General features: G+C 42.9%; 1 protein-coding gene across 1 annotated transcript in view; it reads right to left on the reverse strand.

The window, feature by feature from the left end:
- Positions 1 to 18,511, reverse strand: part of GLP1R (glucagon like peptide 1 receptor) — an 85,393-nt gene that overhangs the window by 28,612 nt on the left and 38,270 nt on the right. Inside the window, exon 4 of the mRNA XM_054195767.1 lies at positions 120 to 229. Coding sequence (XP_054051742.1) covers positions 120 to 229 — 110 coding nt within the window. The remainder of the gene's footprint in view (positions 1 to 119; positions 230 to 18,511) is intronic.

Genomic DNA, 18,511 nt, shown 5'->3' on the forward strand with positions numbered 1-18,511 from the left:
CTCGCTGAAGCAAGGTGATCGCTTTGACAGGACAAAAAAGTGTGGGCATCGACAGATGTATTTTTCTCTCTTCCGTTTTGTCCTGAACAACAACATCAGCAAGGGACGGAAAGTCTTACCTGGTCAGAGGCCTCGCACTCAGACAGGTTCCTCCAGGGCAGGGTCGAATTCTCCTTCAGCAGCCACGTCCCCTCCGGCGTGCAAAACCGGTACACCTGCCCGTGCAGCACTGCCAGAAGCAAAACGAGCCACAGGGTTAACAGGAGGAGAGCCTGCTGCGGGGGCAAGGGGCACAGAGCTGTCGGAGGCTTGGTGCAAGCTTTCTTCCCCACTGATGGCTCTCCTGGCTGGAGGGGGAAGCCGCAGAGATGCTGGAGGAGGTGCTTTGCCCACTCCCTGCCTGTGTCAGATGCTGCTGCTCGTTCTCAGGGCCAGGGCGCAGCTTGGGAGGACACGGATGCAGAAGGAGCGGATGGCGCATATGCCTGTACAACTGCTAACCAACCGCTCAGCAGCGGCAACAGCCTGAAACAGTTGCTGCCACCTTTGTGTGTATTTTACAACACGGATAAATTCCAGTTCACTGAAATGCTAGCTTTTAAGTAAGACACACGAGTTTCAGAAGCGTTAAGCCTGAGCTACAAAATTCACAGGGAAAAGAAGGCACACAAAGAGTAAACATGCTTTTTCTTTTCAAAGCTCACGCAGACCCAGAGGCAGAGAAACCTCCCAACAGGTATGCTAACACAAGCTCCCCAAAATGTAAATGCTTATACAAACACCTGTGCTACAAAACAAAGCTGTAAATCTTTGCCTAAACTACTCATGCATTCTTTTTATTCCTTCTGTCTACACATTTGAATAACAAAACCAGGAATAAATAAAATGCCTTTCCAAAGCAGTTAGCAGATTGATCTTGTAAAAGCAGGTATGATGAAATGGCTCATAATAGACTCACATGAGATCAAAGCACCAAAATAAAAGTGCAAAAGGGAAGGAGCACTCAACCATAGCGTATCAAAAGAAACCCTCTCTCTGGAGTATTGGGGAAGTCTAACAAGTTTTACCTGCTGTAGATAAGCAACCTGGAGGTGCCCCTGTATCAGAGCATAGCTAGAGTAATGATGGTGGCTCCTTTGCAAACAAAGTTTCTCGCTAATCACATTTCTGACCCAGTAAACTGACCTATTCTACATTATGAAGGAACCCCTCAGAAAGCAGTGCTGGGTCAATCACTCAAACGAGGGTTAGCCTCTACCGAGGCAATGTTCGGAAATAAACACTTATAACGTTTTGAGATATGAGAAGCTGAGTTAGGAGAATTCAGTTCTACACAGGTATCAAAATACCTCTCAATTACAGATTTTGCTCAAACCCGGCCTTGCCTGCTGCAGCCTCATCCTGTTGTCAGCTCTCTCATTACTGCAAACCAGAACCCGTTAGAATTCAGTATTTCTGTTCAATAGGAGAATATTAAAACTTATTTGAAATTATAAAAACCCAGTAGGCTATTTACATATTAGTTGACATGTGGTAATTTGTTTGATAATTGTCAGCTAGTAGAAGGTACTCTAAGCAAAGAATGAAGTTTTAAAAAATAATACAGACATTCATATTCTAATAAGCCATTTCTAATGAGTATGCTAAATGGCATTGATAATGGTTTTGGTAGGCATAGTCTATTTGCTTTTGTAATTGGTGTACCGAATATACCAGTAAGAGATAATATAAAGTTATCCGAGATGATATAAAAATTAAGTTATGCCTCATGGAGGTTTTTTCTTACTACGAAGGATATCTGTTGGCATAAGTTTACACAAAAACAGGAGGAGAGACTAGGTCAGCGCATGCAACACATACATTCATGTCCATTAACTTCTATGAATATTTTGTCACTTATTATCTACTGCCAGTGCCAACCACTTCCTTCAGTTGGGATGTTGCTACAGCATTAAGGATATCTCACCTGAGGGAGGGTAGCAAGTAGGAAAGCATCATTCCTCCCCCCCCAGGATTAATGGACAGTAAATTGAACAGATCCATAGAAAACATTTATGCAAAGGCAGCTCTAGGAATCAGTAAATATTATATATTAGAAGCTAATGAAGCTGAAGTCCAGGGGGCTGAAGTCCAGAGGGTCACAGGACTCAGAAATTCAGTCTGACTCTTTCTGCATGAGCTGTAATCAAGTAGTATTACAAGACAAAATTATTATGAGAAATAATCTCACAGAATAAAAAAATCCACTACAGTCCTGAAAAAAGGAAAAAGTTGCTAAAGGAGAATTGATTTTTTAAGAAATGTTATTTCACATTCTCCAAAGCTTTGTGAATTTTTTCCCCAGTATTTCTTACTGTCAGGGTCTATTTGGGATGAAATTTTAGCTTCAGGGTATTTATTTTCTCTCCAAATCAGTGACGCATTTTTAATTTTCTTTTTATTGATAACACTTCTTTTGAAACAATGAGGAACATCTATTGTATGCTGAAACCTGGCATATATTAGAGAATGAAAGAGTTTACAGTAAACGAAACATGAAATTTGCCATCAGACAGAAAGACAAGGCAACTCATTTAGATATGAAGAAAAACAAATATAACCCTTCTACTCTGGAAAAGAGAGTTCTTGCCACCCCTAGGAGTCACAAACCCTCAAACTGGACTGACTGCTCTTACAGACTTCTGGGTAGCCACAAGCCAGCTGTGCCAGGTTGTTGTAGCCTCACCGCTTGCCAAAACAGTAGCGGGTCAGTGCAGGACCCAGAGGCACCTACAGACCACCCGCGCTGCCTGTATTCAGAAAGAGCCTTAATAAGCAACAAGAATTAAACAAACCAAAAATCCAAACAGATGAGACCGCACACAAGAGTGTGAGAGCGTATACATGTCTGGTCTATAGAACCATTTATCAACTAAAACGCTTACGAGATAGAAAAAGTTAAAAAAGAAAACCTAGACTTTAAGGCAGCATTGATATTCTGATTGATATATGGAGATGCTCATGAAAGAGCTGAGAGACCCCGCAAACCACGACATCAAGAGAGCACAGGCAGGCTGTCCTGGAGGCAGCCAGCTGCTCTCAGGAATGGGAAAACAAGTCTGATCATTGTGGAAATAGATTATTTTCAGTTACGCGTCGAACACCACAGAACTCATGCGACATCAGTAGAGGTTTACTACATGGCCCCCGAAGGGTTTGGTGGTGAAAACACCACACACAACAACCTTCATCCTGTGCAGCTGGGCACGTCTGACACCAGTGGTGCGTAGAACCTGGGAGGCAGCAGCCCATGAGGTGCTGGCATCTTTGCATGCTGCATGCTCGGCCGCAGAAGCCCCCCCCAAAACGAAGCCCAGAGCCTCAGCCCCACGAGCCCCAGCCTTAGTGCAGCACAGCTGCTGCGGGATGCACCTTCGGAGCACACCTCTCCTGAACTGCATCGTGCTGCAGCTACTTCTGGTTTCTCTCAGTTTCCTAGAAGCACAAGGCAAACAGCCTCCATCTGCTCATCCTCAGGGCAATGGGCTCCATCACAGGCAGCCACCTGCTACCGCTCAAACACAAGAAAAAGGCTGTTAATGACTTACAGCCCAGAAGAGATGTTACCTTAACCGAACACTCTTCCCTGGTCTTGCTGCACTGAAGAGAGGGACTGAGAACAATCTCAATGCCAGAAACTCTGCCTGGTGCACCTCCAAAATAACTGATAAAAACCTGATGTGGAGAGTTTAGATATTTTTTGTTTCATATACAAGCTTGTTATGGTTTCAGCTGGGATGGAGTTAACTTTCTTGCTAGCAGCTGGTGTAGTGCTACGTTTGGGATTTGGGATGAGAAACAGTGATGATAGCATGCTAATACTTTTGGTTGTTGCTAGGCAGTCAAGGCCTTTTGCGCTCCTCATACCACCCTGCCAGTGAGCAGGCCGGGGGGGCACAAGAAGTCCAGAGAGGACGCAGCCGGGATAGCTGACCCCAACTGACCAAAGGGACATTCCCTACCACGTGGCGTCATGCTCAGTACGTAAAGCTGGAGGAAGAAGGAAGGAGGGGGGAGGGCATTCAGAGTAATGGTGTTTGTCTTCCCAAGTAACCGTTACACATGGTGGAGCCCTGCTTTCCTGGAGATGGCTGAACACCTGCCTGCCGGCGGGAAGCAGTGAGTGAATGCCTTGTTTTGCTTTGCTTGCATGTGCAGCTTTTGCTTTACTTATTAAACTGTTTTTATCTCAACCCACGGGTTTTTCCTCACTCTTACTCTTCCAATTCTCTCCCTCCAGTTACAACTGGGGGGAGTGAGTGAGCAGCTGCACAGTTCCAGCTGCCAGCTGGGGTTAAACCACAACAAAGCTAAATTCATCTTTGCTTAGTGAAAGCAGTTCCAACTAATTTCACAGGGATCCACTGGCTTTTAATCACGGACGTTTTGACTCAAGCACGGCAAGCATCTTGTCATTCATACTGCCCAGAGGAAAGCATGTGGTTTGCATTAAAACTACCTACAAGTGCTATTAAAATGATTTTTTTCACACGGACTTTTTACGACCCCCTCTCTGCACAGCTTGTCATGGTTTAGGATGGCAAAAATCTTCAACCTCCTAAAATGGATAAAGGGATAGTATTCGTACACATTCTCTCTTTGCTGTGGGCCTGATCCAAAGCTCACCAGGAATCTCATTCCTTTCAGCTTTCATATGAAGCCGTTGCTCAAAAAAATAAATAAATCGGTTATTAATACATAGGGAAGCAAGCTACCAATGATATGCTTGGAGGTTGCCTGCGTGCCATGACAGAAGCAAGGCACACACAGAGCTTCCCCCTCAACTGCTGAGCAGTTTCAGCTTCTTACTTGCAGGTGGTTTAGTCAGAGGTGATTCACTTTTGTCCGTGCCTGAGTTCTGCAGAGTGACTCAGGCCCTCTTACCTTTAATGCAGTGCAAATACCAAACATACAAGGATCAGCTTCAGTTCTAATAGACCAGCATGATGAACAATCATTTTTGAAGGTTCGAGTGGGTTGCTGTCTCCTCACAATCCTACAACAACTTTTTCCCTGTCTTGTAATGTTTTTCGTTACCATATAGTCAATATTTCAAATCACACTGATTATTACATTCTAGAACTAGCTATCATCCTCTGCAAATAAAACAAACAGACAATAATGAAATCTACAGCCAGTGCATAGGGAATCTGATTTTCTCTAACCTGTAAGATAGATGCATTCACTCACAAAGTTGCACAGCCTTTGGAACAGCAGCTTAACGAAGCCAGTTTATTTGAACAGTATCAATCTCACCTCATTAGAATTACATGTTAAAACATGGGCTGATGCCCAACACTCGGTATTTGTAAACTGATAAAAGACGGAGAGGAGAGCCCAAGAGTTAGCACTGAAGTTAATAACATCTATTTAGTTCTCTGATGAACCTGTAAATCAAATCAAATACTACATCTAGCTAAATACTTCTATATATGGAGAAAATATGTTATCATATGGGCAGGAGGCTCACAAACATTACCTTATTAGCCCCCTTTTACTAGAAATAAAACCAAATTAAATGATTCCTCTGCTTAAAACAACCAACCTGATCTGCGTTTTACAACATCAGGGTGTCAGGGTCGGTGTGAGATTACTCACCCAACTGTCCCCAAGGATAAACTGGAACATTATTCATTGTAAAAACAAATTACAACATGTCCTATCCAATCAATTCTATTCAGGCAGAGAGACGAGAGAATGAGAAAAAGAACAAGAGAGACCGCAGTTTTGTCTGGCTGCTGTGTGTCAAGTATTATAGACCTCTCCTCCGTTAATACCTCTCTCCACTATTTCCAGCAGGGAATCATTTTGGAAGAGGCAGCAATTTTCTCAGTAAAACAGGGACCCTGCAGTATGAGAGCATCACGACAGTCTTCAAAGCAGACTGGTTTGTTCCTGAAATCGGAAACTTGCCCTTTGATGGGGACCACAATTTATCAGAACTTAGGAGGTTGCACCCGCCATCAGCAGCTCTGTTCAGTTACTATTTGGTGTGACCAGGGCACTGCTCCTGGAAGGAGCCACTCTTGGGCTGTAAAAGCTGCTGCACAAGTGTCACTCAGTCCCAACCCCAGTGCTGCTTACAACGAAGACATCCTAAACCCAGGAGTCATGCACTTCGCCCATGAGCGTGCAGCTGGAAATAACGACGCCAGGGAGCAGCCTGATCACGAAGCCTCTGGGGAGCAGGAGGAGCTCCAGCCTGCACTACTGTCCAAGAATCACATTTATCAAAATGCGCATTTATGCTGGGCTCACTGCCACATCGTCCGAAATTATATTACCTCAACAGGCAGTTTAACTATGGGTACTTTATTTAGTATCCCTTCCCACTATTCCTCCTCCCTCACAGCGTATTAGTCATCCAAACTCCTTTGCTTTAGCAATGATAAAAAAAAAAAAAAAAAAAGAAGAGCTACGCCTTACATTTTGCCTTGAAGGCAGAAAGGCTGGTGGTTACTTCAAATTCTGGCAGCAGGAAGAAACTAATTTTCAATTATATTCTATGGTTTGGGTGAAAGGTGGGGAAACAGATCCCAACATCCCGATCACACTAGCTCCTAGCTTGAAAGATCCAGGAATCCCACCAACCTCTTCCAACAGAAAAATAATTGCTGCAAAGAAGAGGAGTGACAAGAGAAGACAGTCATGCATCCACACTCCTACCAAGAGATGGACATGAGCTTATGCAGACCTAACAGATACCTTTATATGGTGCGAGGGGAGATCCATTTAAGCGGGCACAGGTCATGCCACAGGCTGCACATGCCCACCCTGGGCACCCTGCAAATCCTCAGTGCCCGAATGCTGTGCTTTGCTATCAAAATCACAAAGCCAGAGACTCTGCATATGGAGGTGATGCTGTCTCACGTCACCCAAGGGATATTGCCTACATAAAAATTCATATTTAAAAGTATTAGTTTTGGGATGTAATTAACACAACAAAACTAAACATTCAAGAATTGGGAAGTGTTAAGCTAAAGCTACTTATGTGGGTTTTAGTTCCACCCAATAACAATGTTTCTACACACACAGTCATACATTTTTTCCAACAGAATCCACTGTTTTATTCAGGATATAGACTAGAGGAAGATCATTAAATGAGAAATTATTCATCTTTAGCACTGAGAGATGTCAAGTCCTATTTAAGCATACTGAAACAAGTTTATACCAAATACAGTATTTTCTTATTTGTATGGTCCATTCAAAGACCACCAGTTCAGCTCCGCAATGAACACTGAATGCTATTATCTCATACGTTTTCACAGATGATCCAAAAAATAGAGCATGTTCTAGTCACATAGTAAAGCCAGATTTATACAATAAAGAAAATTATGCAGCCACAAAACTTGTTGTGCATGGGCGCTCAGTTTCTCTTAGTGCAGAGATCGCCCTTGCCAGCTCTGCAATATCTTGCCTCACTCAACACAAACTCCCACAGTTAACGAGGCAATGATCCTGCAGAGAAGAGCCTTTACTATGTCTCTCACAAGCAGATCCATTCTGTATAGTGAAGGAATAAGAGATCTGTGGAGAAGTGACAGAACACAGCTTCATAATTAAAAACTACTTGCATAATGGTTGGCCAATAAAGGTTGTGTGAGCAGACTAGACCATGCCAAATCACAAAGCATTCATTAAGTTGTAACCTTATACATCATTGTGTAGAAGTTAATATCTCATAAAAATTAAAATATCTTCCTGAAAAAACATTCCATTTTTTAACACAGAGTATTACTCTAAAAGGAACTACACTCTCCAAATATTTCAGCTGCGTAATTTGTATTGAGAAAGAGCTGAATTAACTATGCTAGACCACACTGAAACCTAACATAACTTTTTGAAATAGACTTTAAAAAACAACTCATAAAAATGCACACATGTATGCGTGCATTAGGTTTAATAGAGAGTGTTTATGAACTATAAAAGATATGTGAATCAATGTAATAAAAGAAGGTTGTTTATGAAAAACAAGTATTTATGATAACGGTACAGCTTTGTGAAGGTTTGGTAAGATACCAAAAAGCACCATTAAAAGTTCTGTTCAGAATAAGTAAAAGTGGGTTGGAATAAATTTATTGCAACAACGAACGTGATTGGAAGTTTAATGCATAATAAACTTGTAAAAACGGTTCTAAGAGGTTTTGTGTTTTAAAGTTATTGGATCAGTTAGGTAATGTAATTAATAGAAGACATCTCATTAGAGGATGTTAAAATCAAGCAAAACAACATGCAATAAAAAGTTTTCCCAAAAGGCTACAAAAGACACAACTAAAGTCTTCCCAGGGCAGAGGACAGGTTCTATTTTACTATGCTCATGCTCCAAGGACTTATAAACACCCACCTCCCCCAAAAAACAAACAAACAAAACATGCAGACAGTGAAAGAAAAACAAGCTAAACGGAAAAGGAAACAACCAGCCAAATCATTAGCATGATGCTCGCTGAGCTAAAGCAAGGAAAAACAACTTTGAGAAAAAAACCAAACAGATAATTAGTATGTTAAACGTACATACCTAGGAGGGAGAGGGACGTACACATGCAGATAAACACTAGTTGTTTGATGCAGCTTCTGAGCAAAACGAGAAGCTCCAGAAGATGCAGGCTAAAAACAATGCCAGGTGCTGCAAACAAACTGCCAATCTTTGGCAATAGGGAAATTAGTGGTATTCCGTTATCCTCAAAAACAGTAACACTAATTTATCACCTCTCACAGGATAGTTATAAAGATAAACCAAAAAAAAAAAATCCTAAGCAACTGGAAGCTTTCAGCACAGGCAACTACAAAACATACCATAAAAAGGAACCCAAACCACCAAACTTCATTTAGAGATTACTATAATTCCACAAGCATTACCCACCATCTACAGAAAGTAAAGGAAGTGGATACTGCAAAGCAGAGCAAATACAATGAAGCATCTCATGCATTTCAAAGAGTGAAGACATACATTTTTATTGAGGAAGCTGTGCACTCTGGCATTGGTTAAAGGCTTCTTATCTCTGTATGCATGAGGTAAAGCACCTGAAGCCACAAAGAAAAATTCTATCAACCAGTAAAGGCTTTGCTACAGATGTCACACTCATACTCTCTGTAAACCCAGAATTACAGATATAAGCTGCATCTATATGATAAGAAATAGTACTGTGCAATAAAACCCCAAGCCAGCTAGCTCAGGTGTAAGAAGACATACAGCCCTTGATTCCACTGCTGAGGACACTGCCCTGTGCCCCACTGATACAGCCACATGCTTTGCCAATGGATTTCTCTGCTACACAACAAGGGGATACCAATTTTGAGTTTCAAGCTCTGTAGTAGATATATCCTAACACTATCATTCTTCTGTCGTCTTCTCCCAAATCCATCCTCTTCTCTCTACCTCCTTTGCCCCTCTCTCCTTCTAGCTACAGTTACAGTATTCTTCTTTCTCCTCAACTTGCATTCCTCTCCTTGGTTCTCCTCTTCAGCTTTATTCCTCCAACCCTCCCTGTTGTTGCAATGCTTACTTTTATGCTGCTGATCTGCCTACCCCACTGCTGACCCTTCCCCTTCTGCACTTTCCTATTCCTCTCACGGCTCCTATTCTGACTTGCCATCCTCCAAAAACACTGGAATTAAACAAAATAGCAACCTGACTGTAGCCTCTCGTATGTCCTTTCTTTCCGATCCATTCCTCAGCCTTCCTCACCACACCCCAACACCTCCTCCTGCTCCAGCCAAGCAGTGAGCAAGGGTGAAATCAATGAAGTGTCTCTGCCTTCCAATCTGGATCCATATCTGACCAGCAAGGGCATGAGAAGTCCCACTCAGCCTGTCCACCAAAAGCATGTCTGGCCCAGCAGTAACACAGGATTTGAAAAGAAAGGACCGCTGCTCTGCTGTCATGTGGCCTTTGAAAACCGTAGAAACTCTAGAAAGTCTAGGGAGTGCGCATAAGAATTCACCCTCGGTGAGCAGCAAGAGCCGTATCACTAATACCATAGGAGACCTCTTCTTCCTCTACATGCCGAAATCCCAGAATGGTTTGGGTTGGAAGGGACCTTAAAGATCATCTAGTTCCAACCCCCCTGCCATGGGCAGGGACACCTCCCACTAGACCAGGCAGCTCAAAGCCCCATCCAACCTGGCCTTGAACACCTCCAGGGATGGGGCAGCCACAGCTTCTCTGGGCAACCTGTTCCAGTGTCTCACCACCCTCACAGGAAAGAATTTCTTTGTAATATCTCATCTAAATTTCCCCTCTTTCAGTTTGAAACTGTTACCCCTCATCCTATCACTACACTCCCTGATAAAAAGTCCCTCCCCATCTTTCCTGTAGGCCCCCTTTAAGTACTGGAAGGCTGCTCTAAGTTCTCTGGGGCCTTCTCTTCTCCAGGTTGAACAACCCCAATTCTCTCAGTCTGTCTTCACAGAAGAGGTGCTCCAGCCCCCTCATCATTGCTCCAACAGGTCCATGTCCTTCTCATGTTGGGGGCCGCAGAGCTGGACGCAGTATTTCAGGTGGGGTCTCACCAGAGTGGAGTACAGAGCGAGAATCACCTCCCTCGATCTGCTGGCCACGCTTCTTTTGATGCAGCTCAGGATGCAGTTGGCTTTCTGGGCTGTGAGCGCATGTTGCCGTCTCATGTTGAGCTTCTCATCAACCAACACCCCCAAGTCCTTCTCCTCAGGGCTGCTCCCAATCCATTCTCTGCCCAGCCTGTATTTGTGCTTGGGATTGCCCCAGTCCACAGGGACAAATGCAGAACAAGGTTTTGACAAAACATTCTTGAAAAACATCACCCTTAAACCAGAATTCTATTGTGTTGAATCTGTCAAGCAAAGTTCTGCAAACCTAGCAGCTACAAAGTACAAGCTCTTACAAATATTAAAAAGAGTACCAAGTGCTTTTTATTATGGAAAACATCATCTTTTCTGTCAATAATTACTGGAAACCACTAAAGCTGCAGATTTAGGTCTGGTTTACCTTTCAATTACACAGCCAATCTTTATACCAATCTCTGATTCTTACCCTCCATTCCAAAGTTGGGACCTACCCCGATCTAAAAATCAGGGAGTCTTGCACCATTCTATCGGTAATCTTCCACAAGTTTTCTATTCCATTTTTGTTTCCACTCAATTTTCATTGCTTGAAAGGTATTTGGATGAACATACCATCCTTTTGACTTCAAATTTTCTTTTCCTGCCAAGGTGCAATCCTTCCTTGAATAGCCACTGCCAACCCTACCCTCACGTTTCTCAAAAGTTAGAGGCCCACTGTCATTTATCAGCCACACAAACGCAATCTTTTCCACATTTTTACCCATGCTTTCATTCTGTTTAAAGGAAATTGTTGATGCCCCGCTTCATTAAGCTCCAGGACAATTATCAGGCAGGTTTTGCATGTGGAAGCCAGTTTTTTTTGCTTTCAGAGGAAATATGCTGATGAGCACTTGATCCTTTTCTTGCTTAATTTGTTTCTGCTCATTTCAATTGTCAAAAAGTAAATTAGTTCCAGAAAGGTCAGAAGAGTCTGTCCAGGTGCCAACCACTGCTATCATTATTATTGTCATTGAACTAGTCATTTACCCAGGTTCTCTCATAAACATGTTGCCCAGAAAAACTTTGTTCTTATTCAAACAAAATTTAAAGCAATGTACGGGAATCCTAATAGTTAACATTTGGAGCATGTTTGAGGAGGATTAGGCATACTTTCAAAATTCATAGCAGGGACCTGGGTCTCTCAGGGAAAATCTAGTCTATTACAGAAAACTTTCAAGGGGAAAGTTACCATCAGAACAGGTGAGTGGAGAAGGGTAATACTGCAACATAAATAAAACTGTGTACATGATTAACAAATACAATCCTTGTATAAGTTAGCACGTTTTCAAGATACATCTGCATTTGTGAAATGGGCGTGAAAGGGAGGATGTTCTATAATTAAACTACTTTCAATCTTTAAAGTCAGTCTACACTTTTTTTGCATGACTACTCTGTCAAATGAAAATATTATTAAAAAAAATAATCAAACACAGAGCTAATAACTTCAAAAGGCAAAGAGTGCGATTCACCTTTACAGAAAGTATTTACTTTTTTAGATATATAAGATTGAGTTGTATCTTCACCCAAATTCAACTGAGAATCTTGGGAGAAAGAAGCAACCTTTAAGCTCCGTATTGCAAAGTGTATTTGTTATGTGAGAGAACACACGTAGGTTGGATATGAGAGGAGCGTTTCCCGTCACACAAAGGGGAACTGCCAGGGATTCCTGAAAAAGTGTACTGCAGGTCATATGGCTCTTCGAGCAAGTTGGTCTCCACCTCTGCAGTTTTAAGATCAGGTATTCATGATTTATCTCATCTTTGGGACTTGGAAAGAGAAAATCAATACTTTACTAATTGGCAACATTTAAGTAAGACAGAAAGATAATAAGCTGTTTTCAACAAGGTATTTAATTATGTAGCACACAAAAGTACTATGTTTATTCAGGCCCCTAATTAGTTCAATTTACTCTTTGTCCACTGTAATTAAAAACTGCAAGTTCTTAGGTGCAAGTAACATGAAGAAAGGTTTGAGGTTCCTCCATTTCACAGAGTATACTGCTACCGCAAAGAAATAAAAGTGGGTAGATAATACGTACTTCAGTTATGCAAGACCTGTAATGAGAGCATAGATGAAGTTTAAGGTAATTGGTGAGCTCAAACAAGTTTGTTGGAAGCTAAGCTACCTGCTAGACTAGTGTGGGCAAGGCACAGAGGTAGTCCAGTAGCTTCTTTGCAGCTGGGTGTAACGGTGTTTATTTCTCACTTAAATGTCTTATTCAGTCAGACCAGCTGGAGGCAACTTCTCGAGCTGTCACAGCACCAGGCTCAGCTCTGTCTCTACAGACATGTGCCTTGGTATCCTTGACACTACATCTCAAGGAATTATTTTTTACAAAACAAACACACTATACAGTTATAGCTGAAAAATTGCTGGGAAACACAGAGCCCTGCCAACTACTCTAACTCTCACAGGCGCAGTCACAGCAAACTGATATCCTAAAGCAAGGCCATCCAGCTTTTATGCTATGCCTAGCAACGCAGAAAAGTAAATTCTTCCTAGAGGGCCTCAGGTGACCAGGTCTGCACCTGATTGAGCAAAACGCAGCCGCTCCCATCACCTATACACAGAATCATAGAATTGTTGGAAGGGACCTTTCAGATCATCAGGTGCAACCATCAACTTAACACTGACAAAAACCATCACTAAACGATATCACTAAGCACTACGTCTATCCATCTTTTAAATACTTCCAGGGATGCACCTCAATATCTGGCCATGTGCAAAGTTTCCTTCTGTTCCTATCAGGATGAGGAATGCCCATGTCCTGGCTGCAGCAGAGTCGGAGCATACAGATTTCACTGTCCCTAAAGGAAATCACAGGTCTCACCCCAGCTGAAAGTTCATAAGCCACTGCTCTGTTGCATGTGCCTCGATCTGAAGTTAACCAGCAATTTATTTAAAAATACATTTTATTTGTTTAAACAAATAGAACTGATAAAATGGAGAATGGCATTGCCACATGGCCCACAGTAGATGCACATTAATATCTATCTGTTAATGATTTTTTAAAATTATTTCTTCCAACAATCCCTATATCTACCCTTGAGATGAGCAGCATATGTTCTAGAGTTCTCTGGTGTACTACCAGATGGAAACTAACAGACAGAGGCAGAGATGAACTTGAAAGACTCGAGGGTTTTATTTATTTATTTATTTTTAAGCAAACCGAGATTGCCAATTAGTTTGAGACAGCTTTTAGTGCAAGGAAGTATAAATTTTGGATTGCTTATGGGTTAGCAAATGCAAAGCAACATCTTTTTCACTGAAAAAAAGGTCACACCCCTTTCCAGCATTATGGAGAGCTTTCTGTAAGCTTGTTTTATTAGAGCAAAGAAGGGAAGAAATGTAATAAATGTCTAATCATCTTCACTGTATCCAATATTTGAAGTGAAATTTATTTTCTTGCATGTTAAAAGACAAACAGGTAGTTTAGCCATATGCTCATGTAGCCATCTGCTAACTACCTTGGTTTTAAAAAGATCTCAAACTATGGAACTGGATGATTAAACAAAAAGTGAGAGAGATTAAACTGGACAAGATTTAATCTTGTCCCCCGAACCAAACGTTCCAGCCATGCATATACTTCAAAACTGTTTGAAGGAAAAACTCACACAAATGTCTGGTTCCTCAGCTGTAGGGCTTTCTGCAGACCCCTCTAGAAAGCAACATATGTTGGTTCCTTTGGTGTGCCTTGCACAGGCAGCAGTAGAGTTTCACCACCCCAGCATCACTACCCGTAGAAGGTCTCGCAAACAAAATTGAGTGTTGTCGTTCTGTTTCTGCTTGTGGCACTCTGTCCCCAAACTTCCTCCCACTCCGAGCCTGAACAGGACCAGGACATGGTGGTTTTAATCCTGCAGCACAGCAGATGCCCCAGGAGCGCAGACGCTTGGACATCAGCCCTCCACAACCACATTTGATGGCGGGATGCAGTGGGGAAGGCACTGAATCACTTTTAGGAAAAAGCTGGCTCCAGAAGCTTTTCCAGAGGCCCACACACGGTGGGCCCAGGAGACTGGTGGGACCACATTGCTCATGGGACAACATTTGAGCAAGACTTACAGATAGATGAAGTCAGCCACAGGACTCCCCTAACCCCCAAACCAGTGCTTACCACCAACCTGCTCCCTCCTGACACTGTTGCCTACCCAGTCCATGAACATTCTGCTGTGGAGAGAGCATTACACTACGGGACATCCCCACCGCCAGTCAATGACCCAAAAATCCCTGCTGAGGCAGAAGTCTACTTGTAATCCTCTCTCACCTAGGTGTAATATGGCATCTCACAGACCCAAAGCACTTGTGGCAACACCTTGGCAAACATGACAAGGCTCTCTTATCCTTTTTCCGCCCTCCTCCTTGGTGGTCACAACTACCACAGGTGAATCTCTCAGATCCCAACCAAAATCCATTTCGACACTTATGTTTGTGCTGCTTGTGTAGCAGGGAATGGGATCTGCAGTATTGCCGTGCGTGATGCCATTACAACTGTGTAAGTCTATAACCACAGCCTTCGGGGAGGGGAAGACGCCACACAAGGGGCAAGAGTCAAGGCTTGCTGTGTTCATGATGTAAACAGTAGCCTGGACTAAGCTAGACACTAATGCAGTGTGGGGACCGTGCAGACAATTTCCATCATCTCTGTTGCACCACAAGAAGGTCTGCCTACATCTCATAACCCTAGGGGAATTGCTTTTAAAAAGCATAACATTCTCATGGTCAGACCAGTAACCTCCAGTGCTTGGCAGTTCCCAGGCAAATGCCCCATTTCCATCCAAAGCCTCATGCGGAGCCCACACTTACCTAAAGACACAGCAGGAAAAGCAGTTCTGTCACCAGAGAGGGAATGGAGAGTGCTAGAAAAAGGGTTTCAAACGTAGGTCACAGCAGAGGGAAATGGGAAACAGCTGACCCGGATGTGTCCTTGCACCTAAAGGCACTCTGGTGCCGAAACCCAGTCTCCAGCTTCTGCATTACCACATCCCCACAAGAAGCTCAGTTCATGCAGTCTCTGTGACTGGCAAAACTATTGCGTGAAGTACAGCTGTGGTCCCAGATCTCCACAACACCCCCTTCGCTTTACTAGATTTAATCAGACTCTGACTGCACCTCTAGTAGCCAGAGGCAGCCACAAGGTTACTATCAAAGATCATCTGATATTACTGCTGGGTTATTCTGCCACTGGAGAGGCTTTCAGGTCTTTCACGTCACAGGCTGAAAATCTATGTTGTTTTCAGGGGTCCCCAGGCTGTACTTTGCCTGGTCTTCTGGGATAACAAAGGACCAGGTGTCACCACTGCAGTATATAGTGTAGTAAAGAGAGGATAATACAGAAAATAAAATGAATTATAGAAGACGAGTGATTCAAGCAAAGGTGAATGACAATGGAAGTTATTAGTTAAACAAAGGAAAGGATTTTAAACTAGGAGAAAGGTGGATCTAGAGAGCATGGGGAATTACAAAGCATTGAGGCCTCACAGTCAACAGCAGTTAAAGGCATACAAACCATCCAGCCCTTTACCTGGCACAAGAAACATCCTGGATTTAACAAGAGCTTGGTAGTTCAGTCCTCCTCCAATGGCCCGTGTATGGTCACATTGGAAGAATTCAAAGTAATACAGACAAGCCATCAGGCCTTATGTCTCCATCCAGGACTGAAGAGAATCCTACGCACACATAGAGCACAGCATCTGGTTTAGTTTTTTTCCAAAGAAACAGACCCCCAAACTGCTCAAACTAGCTCAGTCACAGCAAATAGGACAACCAGGGGCTTGCTTCAAAATTCACTACAGTGCCAGAGCAAGATACCAACGCAGACACAGACCAGCAGTCTTCCGATACAGTTATCAGACACCTCAAAACCAGAGACAGGTCCTAAGCTGAAACAAAAGCATTCAAAGAGATTAGAAGATTTTGAGTGGAGATCTGAATAACAGCCACATCTGTGTTAACCCAAGTTTGCAGCCAGCCTTTGTGCAGCCCAGTACGTATAGGACCAACTGATGTGTCTCCTGTTCACATAACTCGCCTGAAACTAGTACCCCTGGAAGGTTTTTTAATTAAAAAGGATTTAATGCTATTAAACAATAAAATATCAGAACCCCAGAGGGGGCATAATTGCAAGATGAAGTGTGTAGCTCCATGGTTTCCAAATCCACATGGTGTTATTGGCAGCTGGCCTTCAATTATAAGAAGGTAACAAGAAAAAGCACACAGCCAGTGACAGTGAGGCAACGTGCCCGCCGTCCCTTAAAGGAATACTGCTCCCCTCGGAGGTTTCTGCGCTGATTGGACTTTGGAGACAGCCGCTGCCCAAGTATAACTCATGGTAGTCTCACTAACTACAATGTCAATAGCAAAATGTGCAAAGTTTACCCAGTATTGACTTTAGTGCTACCAGAAACTGAGTAGGCTTTCCAGGTTTCCACTAAGGGCAAGATTTGGCCCAAGACATGAGACACATATGGGAAACAAGAGCTTCAACTCAGGCAGCCAGAAGTACATGAAATTTGCCTTCAACAAGCTTTGGCCATGGTCCAAAAAATCTGTGCTAGAAGCTTCACAGAACAAATCCCTCTAGCAATAACCTCCCTCCCCTCCTGCTACTTCAGCATCTCCCCATAAGGCCCTGCCCAACAGTGGGAGCACAAACAGAAGCAAAACAAAGACCTGGAGTGAAGTAGCTCATACAGGTTTGAAATTGCTGCAGTTTGCTGTTTTGACGACGTATAAGCAAGCTACTAGAAGTACAAATACAACCTTTCCTTACCAAAAGGAAAGGGGGGGGAGCGCAGGGAGGTGGGTAAGCAAGGCATAGCATAAACTAAGCATGCATTTGTTTGGGTAATTAAGACATTTTCACTTCATATTTTCAAAGCACTTCAAAACACCCCTTTGAAACACAAGAAGTCTTCCCAAAGAGAAGGTTTATGAATTATACCTAATAATCCTGAAGAGAATGCTTTGTTTGACCAAAATTTGATTTCCCCTCCACCTTGTTTGCCCCTTTGCCACGGCTTCTCATTGTCCCAAAGGGCTTCCACACCACATGCACAAAGCTGTTTTATACAGCACCAGAGGGACACAGAACTCCTACCACCCAGTTACAGCCCAGCAGTGACTGGGGTCCTTATTTTCAGTGACACCAAACCCCTGCACTGTGCTGTAAGACACATTAGCCACCTATTTCTCATTCTAGTGACAATGGTTTAACCTGCATTGAAGCAGAGGCTACTCTAAACCTCAGCTGCTTTGGCTTCAGTGTGATACCGAGTACCCAAATATGTATAATATCCTTATTTCATGATTTCTTGGTGAGTTAGGGCAGTTTCATAGAATACCATGGTGACCAATGTAGTTGAAATAGATAAACGCTAACGCAGCTGCAGTCATGCCAATCAAGAAACTGATCTGCATGGAGTGGGGGGAAATACTCAAAGAAATTAAGAACTGCCCCAACATTTCAGTTGGGTGAAGTTCCCAACCTATTTTGCTGCACAGCTACTCAAATGCTTATTTAGCAATTAGGTGGGAAAAGGCAGCAGTGAAGTGCCACTGAAGAAACATGTAATAAACCAACCTTTGGGCCACATCCCAAAAGGGCACTGACAACTCAATGCCCAGTACTTCAGTGTGAGCAATAAAATAAAATTCCTCTAGATATTCAGTTTCAGTTTACTTGGCTGTCACAAAGCCAGTCTGTAGCAGTACAGGAAATACATGGTTTTGAGCATAAAATCTTGGTCCAATGTTCAGTCTTTTTTCTAACCAATTACCACAGACACATTCCCAGCTTTCAGACCGTCCATCCTTGCAGACAGCGTGCCAATACTGAGTTTGGCAGGGATGCTTACACACAGACTAAGTAACACAAAAAGAAAAAGTCTCAGAC

This window comes from Rissa tridactyla, chromosome 3 (assembly GCF_028500815.1).
Source record: "Rissa tridactyla isolate bRisTri1 chromosome 3, bRisTri1.patW.cur.20221130, whole genome shotgun sequence".
In the NCBI taxonomy this organism is placed as follows: Eukaryota; Metazoa; Chordata; class Aves; order Charadriiformes; family Laridae; genus Rissa; species Rissa tridactyla.